At 35.8% G+C, this 19,170-nt stretch overlaps 2 protein-coding genes across 3 annotated transcripts in view; one reads left to right on the top strand and one right to left on the bottom strand.

Annotated features, from left to right (window-relative positions):
• The first annotated feature begins 57 nt into the window (after nt 1-57).
• On the top strand, nt 58-6,751 carry LOC128983409 (RNA-splicing ligase RtcB homolog). 2 transcript variants are annotated; one of them, XR_008489845.1, is made up of 10 exons: nt 58-210; nt 537-732; nt 2,220-2,350; nt 2,895-3,128; nt 3,851-4,186; nt 4,442-4,576; nt 5,287-5,451; nt 6,041-6,115; nt 6,237-6,439; nt 6,548-6,751. XR_008489845.1 is itself a non-coding variant. In XM_054402690.1 (10 exons), the coding sequence occupies exons 1-9, from the start codon at nt 115-117 to the stop codon at nt 6,387-6,389; spliced, it is 1,521 nt and encodes a 506-aa protein (XP_054258665.1). In that variant the 5' UTR covers nt 58-114; the 3' UTR covers nt 6,390-6,409; nt 6,548-6,751. The 2 variants fall into 2 exon arrangements, 1 of the variants encoding a protein (XP_054258665.1); XM_054402690.1 differs by having other exon boundaries at nt 6,237-6,409.
• Nucleotides 6,752-7,840: 1,089 nt separating this feature from the next.
• LOC128992894 (sodium- and chloride-dependent GABA transporter ine-like) overlaps nt 7,841-19,170 on the bottom strand; it is a 54,580-nt gene continuing 43,250 nt past the window's right edge. Inside the window, exons 3-12 of the mRNA XM_054416641.1 lie at nt 18,523-18,657; nt 18,025-18,238; nt 16,264-16,531; nt 15,590-15,685; nt 14,910-15,042; nt 14,387-14,499; nt 13,683-13,823; nt 12,418-12,618; nt 11,706-11,882; nt 7,841-11,106 (exon numbers count right to left, since the gene is read on the bottom strand). Of these exons, the coding sequence (XP_054272616.1) occupies nt 10,945-11,106; nt 11,706-11,882; nt 12,418-12,618; nt 13,683-13,823; nt 14,387-14,499; nt 14,910-15,042; nt 15,590-15,685; nt 16,264-16,531; nt 18,025-18,238; nt 18,523-18,657 (1,640 nt within the window). The 3' untranslated portion in view covers nt 7,841-10,944. The remainder of the gene's footprint in view (nt 11,107-11,705; nt 11,883-12,417; nt 12,619-13,682; nt 13,824-14,386; nt 14,500-14,909; nt 15,043-15,589; nt 15,686-16,263; nt 16,532-18,024; nt 18,239-18,522; nt 18,658-19,170) is intronic.

The raw sequence follows: 19,170 nt of genomic DNA, 5'->3' as shown, positions 1-19,170 counted from the left end.
AAAGTAAACATAACTTCAGTCTTCATCGTCTTTTCGTCATCTTTTCTTTAACTTGACATTTGAGATTTGACAACCTCAACACCTAGCGAACGTGAGACGTGTAACATTATAAACATGGTTGTCCGTCAGTATAATGATGAGCTTCAATATTTGGAAAAGCTTACCCCTCATAGCTGGAAAATCAAAAAGGGCTTCCAGCCAAATATGAATGTAAGTAACTTACATTGAACTTTGCAGCTAGCTTGTAGCCGGTTTTAAGGTTATGATCATGGTCAGATAATAGGATATCTATTTTTTAATATTTAGTTCAAGCCTACCATTGGGATTTAGTCCAATTAGTACCTATTAGATATTTAGGAGTTAAACATTTATCCTCCAATTTTGTTGTAGGCCTAACCAGCTTCCTTTTGATCTAGTGTCTACCTAGGCCTAACTTAGGCCTAGGCTATGCCTTTTTAATTAATCCACTTCAAAAACATTCTAAATTTAAGTTTAATGTGTTGATTGATTAATTTTAATTGTATATGTTTTTCCAGGTAGAAGGTATCTTTTATGTCAACAACCATTTAGAGAAGTTGATGTTTGATGAGTTGCGCAATGCTTGTCGGCCTGGGATGGTTGGCGGATTTTTGCCTGGAATGAAGCAGATTGCTAATGTTGCTGCTCTACCTGGAATTGTTGGGAAATCTATTGGTCTACCTGATGTTCATTCAGGATATGGTTTTGCTATAGGTTTGTTCCTCATTCATTTGTCTTTAGAGTATTGAAATCACTTGGCCGAATAGGGTCTAAGTACTGTAAGTTAACTTATTAGCCTAATTTCAAAGTAGGGTAACTTAAGTTTCAAAGGCATTTAACAAAGTGTCTAGATGTTTGAAAATTTTTTACTTAACATAACTTGCTGTATGTTAAGGAGCCTATGCCTAGGCCTATCTTATATATTTAAAAAAATTGGTTTTTCTTTTCTGAGTTCGTTTGGCTCTTCTACCAGACCGATTCTCATGATTGTGCTTGAATTGAAGGTATGCACGCACAGATTTGCCATCAAGCATCGGCTTATATTTATCTATAATCCCACTCGGCTTAAATACGTAAAGGAAATTTGCTCCCTATGTATTTCTTATGGGAGTTTAATTTAGATTTTCTTTTCCAAGTTCGTTTGGCTCTTGTACCAGACCGATTTTCATTATTAAGGCCTCAAATTGAAGCTACGCACACACAGATTTACCATCAAGCATCGGCATATATTTATCTATAATACTCGGCTTATACGTAAACGACCTTTGCTCCCACTGTATATCTTATGGGAGTTAAATTTCGGTTTCCTTTGCCGAGTTCGTTTGGCTCTTCTCCCCGACCAATTTTCATGAAGATTGAGGTCTCAAATTGAAGGTATGATTGCACATATATGCCATCAATCTTCGGCATATAAGTATGGTATTTGCCTACTGTATTACTCGACCAAAAAAAACATAGGCTAGCCTAATTTGATTCATTTTTTAATTCTTACTTCAATTTAAGATGTATTCACTAGTTATAATTATATAATCCTATATATATTTTGTTCTAAGAACCTTCAGTGAAATACCGGCTTTCATTCAAGCTATCAGTTATAAAAATCGGACGCATTTCAAGCAAACGCAAGGTGAACAACCAACATAAAAATTATTTTTCACAAGGTTTTTCTATGATTAAAAATCAATCTCTCCAGTATTGTTTACGTTTTTTTATACGTTTTAGACACAAAATAATCAGTAAATTATAGGCTTTAATTAAAGCTAAAATTTGATAATTTGAATCAGTTAAGCTCAAGATACTGAGATTACTCAATCAGAAATCAGAAATTTGATTATTTCTCGCATAGGCTATTATATTTATTTGAACGCTGCGGAGCAGCATGGGTCCTCTAGTATATAATTTAAGTTTAGCCTAAGCCTATAAAGTTTATATATTTTTTTTATCAATTTTGAACTTTCTCAACGAAAGTTAAATCTAGAAGGACATTTTTTTACTCCGGCATCTGAGCAGCAGGATTCGTGACTGTATTAAGTGTTTTGAAGTTAGGTTAGATTATGAAGGTGAAGTCAAACTGTTTTTGCTCAATTGAAATGGTGGCTGAAACACAACAAAATAAAAATGTTGTGCTATATCATTAACTCGCAGTACAAGAAAGTAGGCCTATACTGATTCTTATGATTTGGACAATTTTGTTTGTTCAGGTAATATGGCAGCATTTGACATGGATGATCCAAAGTCTGTAGTTTCTCCTGGTGGTGTAGGTTTTGACATCAACTGTGGTGTTCGATTGCTGCGTACCAACCTGATGGAGAAGGACGTTCAACCTGTCAAAGTAAGTAAATATACCTACCAACATCAAACATGTAATGGATTCTTTAGCTAGGCATATTCTCATTTAGGCCTTCTCATGCCTATCATGTATCACGCTCTTCATCATGTATCATGTATGTACTCCTGAGTAAAGTTTTATGACAAAAACAGGGATTCACCTATACAATATCAATCAAAAACATCGTTTAAATCTAGGCCAGGGTAAGAAACAATAAAAAATCCAACATTTGGTTGTTTGACAATTAGATAACATACCCAGCTTTCATCGGACATCATCAGAGTTAAGTAAATTAGGTACCATTACCAAAGAATTAGTTGGTCGTAAGTCTGTTTCTGTTACCATTTATGACCGATTTGGTTTCAAACAAGTTTATGCCTAATCCTTAAATCGCCTTCAAAGGTATCTATGTACACATTTGTTCTATTGCAAGCCTTGCAGGGGATACATTAAAACAAAACGGAATTCTATTTATTGTAAAGTTGATTTCTTTATCAAGCAAGTCGTAACCTACTACAACTACTTCAATTGTGTGCTTGTGTTGTAGGAGCAGTTGGCTCAGAGCATGTTTGACCACATCCCAGTAGGCGTGGGGTCCAAGGGGATCATCCCTATGACAGCCCGAGACCTGGAGGAAGCTCTGGAGATGGGTATGGACTGGAGTCTGAGGGAAGGCTACGTCTGGGCGGAGGACAAAGAACACTGCGAGGAGTACGGCCGCATGCTCACAGCTGACCCGGCTAAGGTCAGCATGCGAGCCAAGAAGCGGGGCTTGCCTCAGGTATAATCTGGTGAAATTCTATGTAGCCCATATTCAGTGTTGTTTAGGTTTTGCAATAAAAACATAAAAGTTAATGGATTAATAGACTTGTGTTTACAAGTAAATATTACTGGTTTTGTCCGAGACTCTCGCTAACCGTGATAATCTCTGTCCAAACTACCTTTGTTAATCGGGAGTGTACTGTAGCCTACCTTGATTGTCTTTATCACAATCTAACATCACCGGACTCTGAAAAGTAGTGGCAACCCTTTTTATCAAATTACCTAGCCTATATCAGAAAATCATTATTTATATTGAATTAAATATTTATTCAATATTTATATTGGATAAAAGTTCCATCCATTAATATGTTTAATACATTAGGTTCTTTGCAGGACTGTACCCAAAAATCACAAACCTTTAACCCAAATGTTGTCCTGACTTCTTCAGTGAGTATGTTGAAGAAAAAGGGAGGAGGTAGATTTCTCTTTAAACTAGGCCTACTACTGTACCTGAAAAGTCCTATATTAAAATGAATTAAATCAGTGCTGTGTTTTTGTGTACCTTTTGTGTACAACTTTTTATTGTGTACCTATCCATTAGCTCCTGGGCTCAAGTAAGCTAGCTGACTTTGTCCCTTTAAAATAAATCATAACTATATTTATGGCTATTCTGTGTGTATAGAAATACTATTTCATCACCATATTTTAGTCATGAGTGTTAAACTCTTGTTTTTTATGCAGCTGGGAACGCTAGGAGCTGGCAACCACTACGCAGAGATCCAAGTTGTAGACGAGATCTTTGACAAGTGGGCCGCCAGCAAGATGGGGATAGAGTGCAAGGGACAGATCTGCGTAATGATTCACTCGGGAAGTCGTGGCTTCGGACACCAAGTAGCTACAGATGCCCTGGTCGAGATGGAGAAGGCCATGAAGAGAGACAACATAGAGACAAATGACCGACAGCTGGCTTGCGCTAGGATCAAATCCGTCGAGGGACAAAACTATCTCAAGGCCATGTCCGCTGCCGCCAACTTTGCGTGGGTCAATCGTTCTTCTATGACTTTCCTCAGTCGACAGGTAATTTATATTTACACAAGCCAATCGTGATTAATTGTATGATTACATCTTGTTAGGTTCTTAAACCTGTGTATTCATAAATAAATAGTATGGTAGGTGTATAAAAAGTGAGCAGAAAAGGAGGGTGTTTTTTTTTAAACCATTAATTTTGTTGTACCATCTGTGTTACCCAAAAATATTAAATGAACTAACAAGGTTTATATAAGGACTATTTGTGCTACAGTTTGTCTATAATGTTTTGGATCAATCTTTCAGGCATTCGCCAAGCAGTTCAATATGACCCCAGATGATTTGGACATGCACGTCATTTACGATGTTTCTCACAATATTGCCAAAATTGAGGAGCATGTCGTTGATGGGAAGAGGAAAACTCTGCTCGTCCACAGAAAGGTAGATAAATTAGCCTTTAGATTGCTTATTGTGATAAAACTTACTTACCATTTCCCGTCTCTTGTGTGTGTTACTTTGTATACAACTTTCAACACATAATTGTGTATATTGTGCAAGCCCTAGACTTGCGTTACTATTCTGAGGAGGTCCTCAACAAATCTTCAAAACACATAGTAACTAAACATGAACCTATACAATCATATTTTGACAAAAAATGCATGGCCATAGGCCTAATGATTAATAATCACTCCCCGGCTGTGGGGTGAGGTCTAGAATTTGTTTATTCGTATCAGAAATGTTGTTTTGTATTAAAAAAATTAGGCTAGTTCAAAATTCTTATAAGGTTCAGGTATTTTTGGTTGGATTTTAAAAGACAGAACAATTTTACTTTGGATAGGACGGGCTTACTTACTCTTACTCTCTTACTCTCATGGCCGGGCTTACCATAGGACAGGCTTACCTCAATAAAACGGATGAAGATAAAAAAGTGACACAAATTATTTAAATATTGTGTACCCACTGACCTATTGTTTCAAGGTCGCTGTTATTAGAAAGAGATCAGCGGTGTTTCACTCTTTCGTTCTAACAGTTGTGACATTACAAAAATAATAGGGTATTCTCAATGACCTATTACCAAGGTAATAGGTGACACTTAAGTAACAGTTAATTCATCCCATTTCTTAAATAACACCCACCTCTATGTTGTACAGGGGTCCACTAGAGCCTTTCCTCCACACCACCCGCTGATCCCAGTAGACTACCAGCTGACTGGACAACCAGTGCTGATTGGAGGCACCATGGGGACTTGCAGCTACGTGTTGACTGGCACTGAACAGGGCATGGAGGAGACCTTTGGCTCAACCTGCCATGGCGCGGTCAGTACTACCACGAGAAACTTTACACTTTACACAATTGTTTTGAGAAAAGTGAGCAGCAGCTTTTTGATGGTTTGAAACTGAACCAAGTTTTGCTTGTGGGATTTTACTTAGGTAGGTATCTGCAGGCCAGATTTTTGCTCTTGGGTCTCAAAATCGGGTTGCTTTGGAAAGCATTGATTTTTATATTATTAATTTGTGATACTGTAATCTGTTTTTACAATATTGTACATGAATGTGCCCAAATCAAAATGTAGGCCTGTCGTGATCATCTTCCACGGTCACAGTGAAGTGAAAAACATCTTCTGGGATCATGGCGAAATCAAAAACATTGTCTGTGGTTACGGCAAAATCGTCGTCATCTGCGGTCACGCTAAATTGTAAACGTCTTCCGCTGTCCTGGTGAAATCGTGAACATCGTATCATTAACCTTGATTTCAAGTGTCAAAGCTTTTAAAAATGTTTTTAGTAGGGCAATAATCCTTGTCTTTACAAATAATTTTCTTGATTTACTTTTACCAGTAGATTTAGTTAAAGATTTGTAATTTTGTAAGTAAAGGAGTTGCTAATAGTTCTGTTTTGCCTTCAGGGTCGAGCGCTTTCAAGAGCAAAATCAAGGCGAAACTTGGACTACACAGATGTTCTACGCAAGCTGGAAGAGCAGGTTAGACTATAGACTTTTATAACCAGCGTCAGACCTATCTTGTTGATTTATGTGTGGAAACTTTACTATTTTAGTTTACACAATTTTATCCTTGGGGTAATGTGTATGGTTTGTGTTGTAGGGTATCAGTATTAGAGTGGCTTCACCCAAGCTGGTCATGGAGGAGGCCCCAGAGTCGTACAAGAACGTGACAGATGTTGTGGACACTTGTCACGCAGCCGGCATCAGTCGCAAGGCCATCAAGTTGCGACCGATAGCCGTCATCAAGGGTTGAACACCTACACCTGGTTATAGGTATTTTTACGATGGCTTTTACCTGTGCATGTGAGTAAAATTGTGTATAAACCTACTAAATATTTAGTATTTAAGTCTGGCACATGTTTACCTGATGTTTTAAACTGCATTTGTAATATTCTTATTTTCTATTTTCAGAGACTGATTCAGCTGATGGAATGTTGATAAAATCATCTTGTATGCTGTTAAACCAACTAAAAAAAATGAAACAACTGTATTTCTTATGAAGAATTTAATTTATCTACGTAGATTCAGCTCTAAAACCCATTTAATTATATAAAGTATGTAATCTAATGTACATAATTAGGCCTAGTATTTATTTACTATTCTCTGCAGCCTTTAGCTTTTGTACTTTATTTTGTAATATATTATCTTTGTTTTTAAAAAGTCTTTTCTTCGCCTTCTCTTAATAATTGGACTCGTAATTAATATGTTCTTTAGTTAAAAATTGTAAAAAAATTTGTGGTTTAAGTTAGCGTAGAATTTGCATGACTAGTGAACCGTTGATAAAAATTAATTATCCAAGTTTCGTGAATTGTGCGCGATTAGCCTATAAAATATGATACAGTCACAGTGAATCGTAAAATACTAAGGAATTGTCCAAGTTAACGTGGAGTGTGCAGCTTCTAATATTACAGTTGTAAATATTTATAGTTCTTAGTATTTAGCTACAATTTATCCCCCCCTCCTCTTCCCCTCTCGCACAGTTTTGTGCCATTTTTCGCCTTGATTGTCACAAATGAAATGTGTACCTAATTGCTCTGGGGTCTAACAAACGATTGATCCAAGTATATACAGAACAGCGTTGTCGTTAACATAATAGGTTACTTATGGTAATCCTGTTACTGAAGTGTCACCTATCACCCTGGTAATAGATTACTGAGAATACCCTATTATTTTCGTTATCTGAACTGTCTAAACAAATGAATGAAAAAAACTACGTGTCCTGTTAGCGTCTTCTGTTAATAATAGCGATCATCACGAAATAATAGTACCTTGGTAATACAATATTGAGAATGCGATTATTTTTGTGTCGTCTGAACTGCTAGAAGGAGCGAGTGGAATAACGATGATCGTGTTTTCCTATGATTGACGAGCATCACAAAACATTAGTGTTTTGGTTCTGCGATTTTTTAGTACCACCGACTCACCTTATAAACATGGAGTTTGGGGGTTATTTTGTTTGGGTTTCTACTCCATTGACATTTTTACGCTTTAAGGGAACGGTCCAACCCCTGGTTGAGTTACTATTTAACGTTTATAGCATCATTAATTGATGGCCCAATGATGAATGATGTATGGATTGTAAAACGATTTTGCTTTAAATCGATCCAGCGAACTTAAGATATGAATGTGAGTAATATAACCACTTATTAACTTATTTTACGTTGTACAGTAGGCCTACATCAATCTTGGTAAATAAAAAACATGTTTAAAAAATCTAGTTTAATAATCTTTTGGCTTACAAATCAGTACAATATTCCATTGAGAAATTCCTCAAATTGGATCCTAATTATACTAAGAGCACCTGTTTCTGTTTGTAACATTACACATTATTGTCGATAAATGTTATTCCTCTAGAACGGAATGCCGTGGAATGTTAAGTTTCAGAGGATATTTTTAATAAAAAAGTATATTTGAACACTTTATTTTGTTCATTTATGGGTATTTAAGTTTATAGTTGGGTAAAAACGTATTAGAATGAAAAGGGTGTTTAAAGTAGTAAACAATGTTTTAATTTGGAATATGATAGTGTATCAGATAATATTTATTGTACATATACTGTAGCTCCTAAAAAGCAACTTATATGTTGTACCTAACAAGTGTATGACAAATCATTTTTCTTACTAAACTAAATAAAACATGATTAAATTACTGAACAGTATTTCAGTAAAAAAATGAGTATTATTATTAAAGTTGCTATTTGAATATCTGCTTTTTTTCATTCCTTGGCCGTTAATACAAGTTTCATCTGCTGTGGCTTAGAATTTTTTTTTTTATTTAAATTATTTCATTGGTTTGTTTTGTGCTTAAAAAAGGTAACTATTATACCTCAATTTTAATAGCAAATAGCTGTTTAGTTTGATCTTCAAATTTAATTTTAGAGCACTCTTCCAATTTTACTTCAATGTGGTAAATTTTCAAAGTAAAAAAATGGGAAAGGATGTTTATACTGTATGCAAAATAGCAGAGCAGGTGTTTTTTTTTTTTTAATATAGTCATTCAGACATTTTTTATTGATTTTTTTTTTAATTTTTTAGAAGTAGGCTATGATTCATGTGTGAACAGACTAAAATCGCTTTAGCTCTAAAAAACCTTTTAAAAATTGCCACTTAAGGAAACGCTCTATGCAACATTGATATCATTAATAAATTTGTGCAAACTGATATAAATTAACTTGAGATAAGTTAAAGTTAATTTCTCATTATACTTTACATTGTTATATTTTTTAGTTAACAAATTGCTAAAATGTACAATTTGGGTCACGTATAGCACAACAAAATTGAGCAGTTTGGTTAGTAAAACATAAATTGTATGAACATTGCTTAATATAATTTGTACAAATGGAATGTGCATATAATACATAGTTTTGATTTCATAACTTATCACAGCTTAACTTATTCATTCGTACATAATAAATTATTACAATTTTTAATTTACACTCAATCATTGCAAAAGCATATTGCGCATACACACTTGTTGTGATGCATGTTTTTTTATGATAAACTAGGTTATGCTTGTTTAAAAAATAAATTTAAGGCACTTGAACATTTTTGAAGCAAACAGGATTGGTTGGTTTTATATTAATTTTAATAAGATGATAATATCAAATGTAATATTTTTATGTAGTTTTAGTCATTACTAACCTACACCTCCATAATTCCCAAGTGTAAAATTTGTGCAGGTAAAATAATTTAGAGCGACGACAGGGATGCGCATACACATTAGAACAAAAGTCATCTAAAAAATAATCACTATTATAATATCTCAACAAAGTTTTATGTTTTCAGAGTAGGGGAAAATTTTCAATCTCTCACACTACCCTCCCAAAATACCACTCTAATTGACACAATCTATTCAATCTTTACCAGAAGTTATTATCATAGGTAAAGCAATTAGTACATTTATCGAAAAGGGCTATATTTCTTTTACACTTTTTCTTAGAAGACAAAGGAGTTTGTAATTTAACACCCCACACAAATTGAGGAAATTATGACTTTTATAGGAAACTTTAAATTAGACTATTCAAGATGCGTTATGCATTATTGATGTTCTTAACAAAATATTTACGTTGTAGACTATTACCTTCAAATTATCACTTAACTGCATAAATTCCTTACAAAATTAAAATTTTATTTTAACTAGGGATGGACGAGATTGGATTTTTAGTTCGAGACGAGACGAGACGAGATTTTTTATTTCTCATAAAATTTCGAGACGAGATTGAGACGAGATTTCTCTTCTCATACACAACGGGAAATGCACGTTCGAAATTTTTACCTGATTTTGTAACATTGTTAGATGACTGTTTAAATACTAAAATAATGATAATAGGCAAGAATATTTACAATCTTTCATTAAATAACATCAGCATAAAATTTTTTTATTAATCACGCCTAACTTATTAAAAATGCCTACGATTAGGAAACATGGTGATATCAGTTAGGATAGAGTTCAACTTATCCTAAAATAAAATAAATCATAAAATAAATCATAAAATAAAAGCAATATTAATTTTTATAAAATAGTTACTTGTTTTGACTTTTTTTTATAGTAATAAAACATTCCTCACACTGCTTACACTTAGACTTCTCAAATGTTATTAAAGTAATATTATTAAAATAATTAAAGTAATATTTACATTAAAAGAATTAAAGTAATATTTACATTAAAAGAATTAATTAAATAAGAACGCCTTCGAAAAGGAAACGCAACTACAACACGCTCCTGTATTGCGGGTATTGCATTGACTTTCTGCAGGAGTTTTCAATTTTTTTTTTTTTTTTTTTTTTTTTTTTTTTTTTTTTTTTATTCTCGTCTCGATAAAAATCTCGGCCAAAAAGTAATCTCGTCTCGTGTAACGAGATTGAAAATTTCCCGAAAATTTCCCGAAATTTCGAGACTTGACCATCCCTAATTTTAACACTCCTAAGGAGTATTTGTAAAGCTTTTATTAATCTCAATCTTATAAGAAGCCAATAACCTAATCTGGACAGCAGCTATTTAAATAATCTAATATCTTTTTGCTAGTTTAAAATATAAAATTTTCAACGTTTGGAACACCAAAATGTACACGCACACATTTAGGAATTTCAAATCTGTAAACTACACAAATATTACTTATTTTTGTAACTTACATTAATATTACGACTTGTATTCAACTATTATCATATAAAACAACTAAATCCGATTTGCTCCCTACTACTCGGTCTAGTCTTAAAAACTACTTGTGATGACGATACTTTGACAACAAATGAGTTTTTTCAAGTTTAAAGTTTGTGACTATCTACATAAACATATACATGTGCTGATGACTATTTCTTCATGATTTCTATTCTCGGCTGGGTCTTGGGTTGTAGCGGGGAGTGAGCGTGCGGTTCTATACTTTTCACTTCTTTTAGTTCGTTTCCCAACTCTTCGATGCTGTTGGCTTCACTAAGGTCGTCGCATCGGGGTGTCATGGCTGCTATTAGCTTCTGTAATAACAATAAAAATAAGTACCGATATCTCGGTAGTTCCATTCATTATGATTTTGTTGATGTTACCGTTTAAATGTGCTCTCAAGTGTTTAAAGCTTTTAACATGTAGTAAAAGCCCCTTTAGACCACAACCTGTTAACCAGCAGCCCGGGTTAGCCAAAACCTTAAATTTTAAGAAATAGATTTTGGGAATACTGTTGTAGATTTTGGGGCAACAAAATACAACTGTGGTTCCTCTCTTTGATCTGACTTAGCCTTTAAAATCCAACCACTGGTTAACCTCTTTGGTTTGGGGAGCGAGCTGTTCTAGTATTAGATCACAAATCCCTCCAAATCCAAATCACCAATTTTATCAAAGTGATAATGCCGCCACCCCTAGGTCTAGCCTGAAGTAATGTGAAAAACGATCTCGGGCTAGATCCTGGCGTCTTGGAAAAAAACTATTGTGGATGATCTCAATTCTCTATACAAATTCCCTCCCTTGAATAGATTTTACTGGTTAACTAGTTGTAAAATCATATCAAGTAGAATATGAGTACAATTTGATTGATTTAATTTACTCAAATTATTGTGAGAATTTAAATGAGTAAACTTACTTTTCCTATAGTGTCGCCCTGAACCCTGGACAGTACGTATACAGCTGTGATAGGTATACATAGTAGGCATGTACCGGCCACACACCAACCTAGTAGCTCGGCCCACCACGGGTATCTGTAGTTGCCGTTGTTGTATGTGGGTGGCTCGTAGTCTACTATACTGAAGATGAGCACACACTGTATAACAAAACACCTCATGTAACAGTAGACAAGAACTGGGTTTGAACTACCCTTCCAAAGAATGTTATAAAATGCCAATGGTTTTGATAAACACACAAAAAACAGTATGTGTAACCGTCCGTCATCTACAGGGGGTTGGTTTTTAGCTAGGGCTCGTAGAAAAAAGTACAGTATTCTGTGCCTTAAATATTCGCCAATTTTGAATTTTTTCCCAATTAAATTCAAGTCATTTACTACATTCTAGCATGATTAATAAATAATAATTGTTTCTAGCATGCTCCAAGGTGGTTTACTCAACATACAAAAATTATTCATTTACAACGTTATTCCTCGTGAAGAAAAACATTGAAGAGGAAATTTAAATATTTTGAGAGGAATAAAAATGTGAGTTTTTTGGGGGTTTTGGCGTTTTGAGCCCAAGACCAACCCGTGCAAAATCTCAAGACAGGTAAATCTAGAAGGGTTCTAGATTTTCCATACCTGAGTCAGTCAGTAATTTCATAAAATTAGACAAGTACAGATTGTAACTGACCAGAATGAGCAGAGGGGCCGCTACGGTCCAGCAGAATCGGAAATACAACGAGGGCTGCTGGTTGGTCATGTGCTGTATGACCCGAGACAAGCGATCAGTTCCGTACAGCCAACACACTGCGATCACCTCGAACATGGCGATATAGACCACAGCCGTCGTCACCACGTAATGATCCATTAGTTGGAAGAAGTAAATGCCTCCCTGCGATGGAAAATTGGTTGGATTAGATTTTCACAATGCCAAAACACAAGGTGACAATATTGATTAAACAAACAACATTATTCAGTTGGTGAGAAGTTTTTACATAAAATATATATGAGACTAGCTGTACCCGCGGGCTTTGCCCCGTTTAACTCCATAAGTGAGCTCGTTCGCATGGCTCAATCACGTCCTGGTTGAAGTTCGTTCGCTACGCTCATTCACTTTTAGGTTAGAGCTCGTTCTCTGTGCTCACTTGCCTTCAGGTTAGCTCGTTCGCTACGCTAACTCGCCTCCAGGTTGAAGTTCGTTGGCTACGCTCACTCACCTTTTGGTTGCAAATTAGCTGTCGTCATAAATGTAAAAGAAATAATAGTGCTGTACCCTGTTGGTAATCCTTGTAACTTTGATGCTATTGAACATCATAGAACAGAACCAACTTGTTTAATTGAAACAGCTGTTAAGATTCATTAATTCCATTTAAATATGAGTACTCATAAGGTTAACATGGGAAACTCCAGAGCCACTGGGGCGGAGCCCAGAGGTCGGAGGGTAAAATCCTTTTAGTGAGCGTCTACTACCCAAAAGGAAGATGCCTGCCAAGTTTCAGGTTCCTAGGTCTTATGGTTTCTGAGATTTCGTGATGAGTGAGTGAATGAGTCAGTGGCATTTGAGCTTTATATATATATATAGATAAAACGAGGAAATTCAACTAAATTGAAAATCTATTCAATATTCTGATTGATGTATCAACTTTTGTTACATATATAAAAAAGGATCAATGGGTGAAGACAGCGAGACACGAGACACACATTGGTGTGTATTTCAGCTGAACATGAATGGTGGTGAGTGTAGAATGGATTGAGATGATCTTTGTATGTTACTGACTAAAATCAGCTGTTTCATAGTCATGGTCATTTATTCCCAATGATAAAGGACAGCTGGTCTAGTTTTGACCCTTCAAAAAGCTACTCACTATTCTCAGAATAGAAGTTGCAACCTTTTGATTACAAGGGGAGCACTAATACCAAATTGTTTGTGTGTTTTAACGACAGTTCATTGCTAACCTGTGTAATGTTGGGAAGTCCTAGAAGAAAGGACACAAAACAAACGGCGAGCACCAGGATCTCATGACAAACCAGCTTGCGTTTGATCCAGTTAGGGAAGCCGTCTTGTAAGGACGTCACCACCACCTCTACAATGGCAAACTGGAAAAATATATATTTTGTTATAGAGTATTGTGTTTGCTCTCATTGAAAGGCAGTAAAATTATACCTTTTGCAAATGTACATTTTACTGAAATCTGATTTTTTAATCTTGATCATTTTACTGGACAAAGCTGCTTCCTTTAACAAAAGATGGAACAGAAGATGTTTTATAATATTTATTCTGACAGCCCCTGGACTACGTACATATGATTTTTTAGGCTATGGCTTACCGTCAGTAGGACTGTTTATCGTTTTTCATAATCAGATTTTGAGATTCGCATGAAACATATATGTGTACTAATAAATTCAAGGATATGCAACAGAACACTTTACATTCAAACATTGACTATTGGAAAGATTCAAATGACATGATTTCACTACACTTAAAGTATACGTTACTAAACTGCAACGGCTCCACTGCTAACAATCTGCTAAACAACAGTTTTCTGTAACATCAATAAGTGTGTCCTAACTAATTGTTTGCAGGAGTGAATCGACTCATTTTTGTTAAATAACGATTCAGAATGGCTGATGAAATAATGTTTCCGAGACATCAGTCTTACCTGGCTGTTTAATCCAAGGCAGAGCAGCATAAAGAAGAACAGAACAGCCCAGAAACTGGAGAAAGGCATTCTGGCCATGGCTTGTGGATACAGCACAAACACCAATCCTGGACCTGTTGAAAACATTATGATTGTGAAAAAAGTCAGCTTAATAGTGGTTACAAATAATAATGTAGTGTTGTAGTCGGATTATACGAGGGCCGTTCACAAAGTAACCTCCGTTTAGTCCCTGCTAGAATTAGTGGGGATTCCAAAACCATTGTACAGACATGTGTGGTATGTCAGTCCCTAGTTGTGTGAAGGTTCATCAAGAATAAGGGCTGTACAAAACAAACAGGTGACATTGCGCTGCTCCGATAACAAAATATCTTCTAGGAAAGTTCAATTTGGACGCATTAAAACATTTGCCCTACAACATTGCAACGCAGAAAGTGTAATTTAATATTCAACAATCATCATAAATATGGTTTGGAATCAAGGTTTCACATTAAAAGTTAAATTAAACCGCGTTTTCAATACCCACCATCTGTAATGACGTGCTCGATGTCCGTGTCGTGTTCTCGTGCAATGTTGCCGAGTGTGGCGAAGGCGAAGATTCCCACAATGAGACTTGTTACTGCATTGATCAACGACACGGCCACTGTGTCCACTAGTATCTGCAACAGATTTTAAATGTGATTGTTGTTTAAACACTCAAAGTGGTATTTTTTGAGCTGGTGAAAAACCATCTCCCGTTCCACATGACGTCAGATGCAAAGAGACACTTTTAAATGAGCACCGTTATAACAAGATTTTAAGTGCTCCTTGGTGACCCATTCTCAATTATCTTTCTCAGGAAGAATCGGTTTTGAAGTCGACAACCTCTGTTGCAAACGTAACAAAGGAGACTGAACTTTTCCAGAGTCTTGTCGGGACCAAAATCCTGTATCTTGGTACCCGACTCCTTATTTGGAGCTGTTGTAATGAACTAGAAATTATGGAACTGAGGAATTTTGAATTGACCGTAAAACAAGAGAAACTCATTCAACTCATCAGACATAATACATCCAATAGGAAGAAAAGTCTACTTTTGAAGGATCCAAAGTTAATATTATGAACTATTTGAAACATATATTGAAATTAGAGGTTTTATGCTAGATTTTTTTATTGTTATCCGGTATTTAAGATCATGGAAAGCATAAAGAAGTAAAATTGGAATTTTACCGTGTTGTTGTATCTGTTGTAACTTGCAAACGAGATGACTGAACCAAACGAGATCCCGATGGAATTGAAGTTTTGTGCCACTGCATTCACCCAGACCTGAACAAGGAGATAGTTTTAAAAACATATATTTACTAAGATTCCAAACAATAATAAAATGGGATTACCAGCTCTTCAATATTAATGCAACATTGATTATTGTGAGCTAGCAACCTTCAGAGGTGTATAGAACAACCCCCTTCCCACCATTATAGGGGGAGGAAAACCAAAAATATTTTATATTTCAAAAAATCTTAAACAATCAAATAAAAATATGTGGTTGTGCTTGTCTGCTAGTTTAGTAGGCCAAAGGCTTGGCCCTTGTATGCCTTAACCAGTGGTGTGGTCCTAAAATGTCCTGTGTGGAAACGCTCGTCATCATCTAAAAATTGACTAACAAATAGGATTAATAATAGGACTATTGAAAAAACAAAGTGGGAACCACTCCACTACACCACTGGCCTTAACCACCTGGAAAATTTACAGCCAGTTAAACTGTGACTTACAAAAAAATTATAATCCTCCACCCAGGTTGGAGGTTGCATTGAAGCTATATTACACTACTGAATAAATTCCCTGAGGTGGTACTACCAGTTGCAAAACAAATTTCCTCATCATAAAAAATGTTAACACCCCACCTTAGCATCTAAAAGAAGAATCCAGTTAGGCTTGAAGAAGTATTGAAGTCCGTAATCAGCGCCCTCTAGTGTGAGAGATCTGCCGAGGAACGCCAGCACCAGAACGAACGGTAACGTAGTCGTTACGTACAACACTCGGCCGGTCGAACGGACGGATTTCCACAGAGCGAAGTAGACAATCACCCAGACCAGGAACAGGCAAGCTGCAATCTCCCAGCGAACTGTGCCTGGCTTGTCTATACCTGCCGACAGCTGCAGCACCTTCCGACTGTGATTAGACAAAGGGGTTGTACACAAATAGAAGGTGGAAGAATGAAGACAATTACATGAATACTGTATTTTAAATCTTATGATTGGATGGCAATAGGAAACTGTGTTAAGGCTGGAGAGGAATTTTGTGAAGGAATAAGAGAAGGACTTTGAACGAACAGGATTAAGAATATTACTGTGGTATCTCAATAGCAAAGCCTCAAAAGATTTTTAAAATACCTACAGTGCGTTCAAACAGCCGTGGCACCTGAGGGATTAGGAGACCCCAAGGGTTTCCATGGGGTCTCCTAATCCGTCAGGTGCCACGGCTGTTTGAACGCACTGTACGCGTCTATCTAAGTTGAGACGTATCAATTACATTACATAACCTATATGATGGGGGCGCTAAGGTGCGTCTTTTAACCTCTATAAGTGAAGGATAATTTATTGTACTTGTAGACTTGAGTGAGATGTCTTGTGTAGCTTTTTTACTGACTAAGAAAAAATCTTAACAAAAGGGGTGCTACTAAATTGTGAAAAATTTGGAACATTTCTATGTAAAAAGGGGCAGCTATGAACTACTAACTGTTCATTCTAATTGAGATCCAAATCCGTGGATGAAATTAAATACAGTTTCAGGGAGTTCAGGAACTATTTTGCTTGCCCCCTCTTCAATCCATCGGTTAAAATGAAGATCACAATCCAAACTAAGCATCACCTGTTTGGGTGTATATCGCGAGCAAAAAACTGACTTGATTTAGAACTCTAAGTTGAAAAACATTCAATCAACTAACACATAAATCTGAATTAACTTCAATTACTGTCGATCTGTTGTTTTTACTTACTAACCACATAAGAAACAGCTGACTATGAAGTATAAATTTCCAAAGGGAGTGGTAATTAGCATTGAATGCACCGTGTTAAACACCTTCGTTTGACAGGAAGCTATTTATTGTCTGCGTTTCTTCATAAACAGCCAAGACAATTGCATCCTGTACATAATTTATTCAACACACCTCTGACTCTTGCATTCTTACTTTCCTGCAGTAGCTATATTTATCTCTGAGACTTATGTGTTTGTAAATAAAGTTTTGTCACACTGGTTCTATTTTAGTAATGTTTTTCCAAAATTAAGTTAAAAATATGAGTGCGATCCAGAATGCTAAGGAACTTTTTCGTCTGCCGATGTTAAGCTTGGGCTGGTCGCGCACTTCCTAGTACTGTACAGACAGAAAGAGCACCATGACATAAATTATCGATTTATGTTGATTGCGCCATTTTTTTACCAAAAGTCAAAGTGATAAGCCAACGTATTGTAAGGTAAAGCATCTGTTATGTCACTTAAACTAAAGACAATAATAGAATTTTAGACAGTAGCGAAATCTTTGAGTGGCTTAATGAAAAATATGATATAGCTGGTCAAAACAGATAGGATGTCCACTTCAGTATCCAAATATCCAAAAGTCACTGCTTGAAAACAAAAATAACAGTTAGATTCTGGTGCCAACTTACTCGTAAAACTCCTCTGAAGGAGATTGAGAGAAGTTTGGCCGCGTAGTGTTGAGCGAGGGCTGCCAACATTGAGGAGTGTTCCACCGGTTACCACAGTCGGTCCATGGCGCGTTGGCACGGAATGCGGTGAAGAAGTAGTATAGGAAATAGGCGATGATGACGCTGTAGTAGGTGGACATGAAGAAAGAAACCACCACACTACTCAGTCCCGCCCCTGTCAACATTAGGGAAAAAGTTTATACCAAGTAGATTACATGTTTAGCATTTATTTATTATTGTTATTACTTTTAGTCAGCAAACCTAGGTGCGTATTTTAAAAGTTTTCAAAACCCCGGATTTTATATTAACGTTAATCACATTTTGCAAACCTCGACGGAGTCCAACTTAATTACAAGTCTTATTTGAATCCCACAAGAAACTTGCTATCGAGGTTCTACCCTACTAGCAATATTACATTTCCCCCCTCAATTAAGCTACACAAAAAAACAAAATATTTACCTTTGAACATTGGACAAAGCTGTGAAAGAGCACCAATGGGACCTCGTCGGGTAAATTGTCCCACAGCTAACTCCATGTACAGCAGAGGTACGCCACATAATAATAGCACCAGGAAATATGGCACCAGGAACACACCTGTAAATACATGGACTGTGAAAATATTTTCTTAAAATTTTATCAGGCTGAAATATTAACGTACCTTACAATATAATTTGAAATTGACGTTAATAAAGGTTTCGAGGCAACTGCCTCATTTTATGGCACATCCTCTCATAAGATTTGTTCAAAGGTATAATTTTAACCTTAAACCCAAACACATGTCAGTCATCAAATAAATATTTTATGAACAAAGAAAAATCTGTGTTAGGTCTTATATCTGCGGGCCGGAACAAAAAGTGTCTGTATGCACATAAGAGCTAATCATGTACAATGTTTTTTGTTTTCTTCTTGTAAATATTTTTAAATTTATGTTTTTATTGTTCACTTAAAATTTTTACTAGTGATGAATCATACAAGAGGGTTGTGGCAGTTACCATGAAACATAATACCAGAATAGTATTGACAAATTCCTGGGGTATTCTAAGGTAAATAAATATTAATACTTAAGTAAAAAAAACTTTAGGCCCTAAAATACTTTATAAGTATAAT

This window comes from Macrosteles quadrilineatus, unplaced genomic scaffold, assembly GCF_028750875.1.
Source record: "Macrosteles quadrilineatus isolate MER2022 unplaced genomic scaffold, UCM_ALF_1.0 Scaffold_1__1_contigs__length_201487025, whole genome shotgun sequence".
NCBI classification, from domain to species: domain Eukaryota; kingdom Metazoa; phylum Arthropoda; class Insecta; order Hemiptera; family Cicadellidae; genus Macrosteles; species Macrosteles quadrilineatus.
This window is presented reverse-complemented; position numbering and strand designations above follow the sequence as displayed.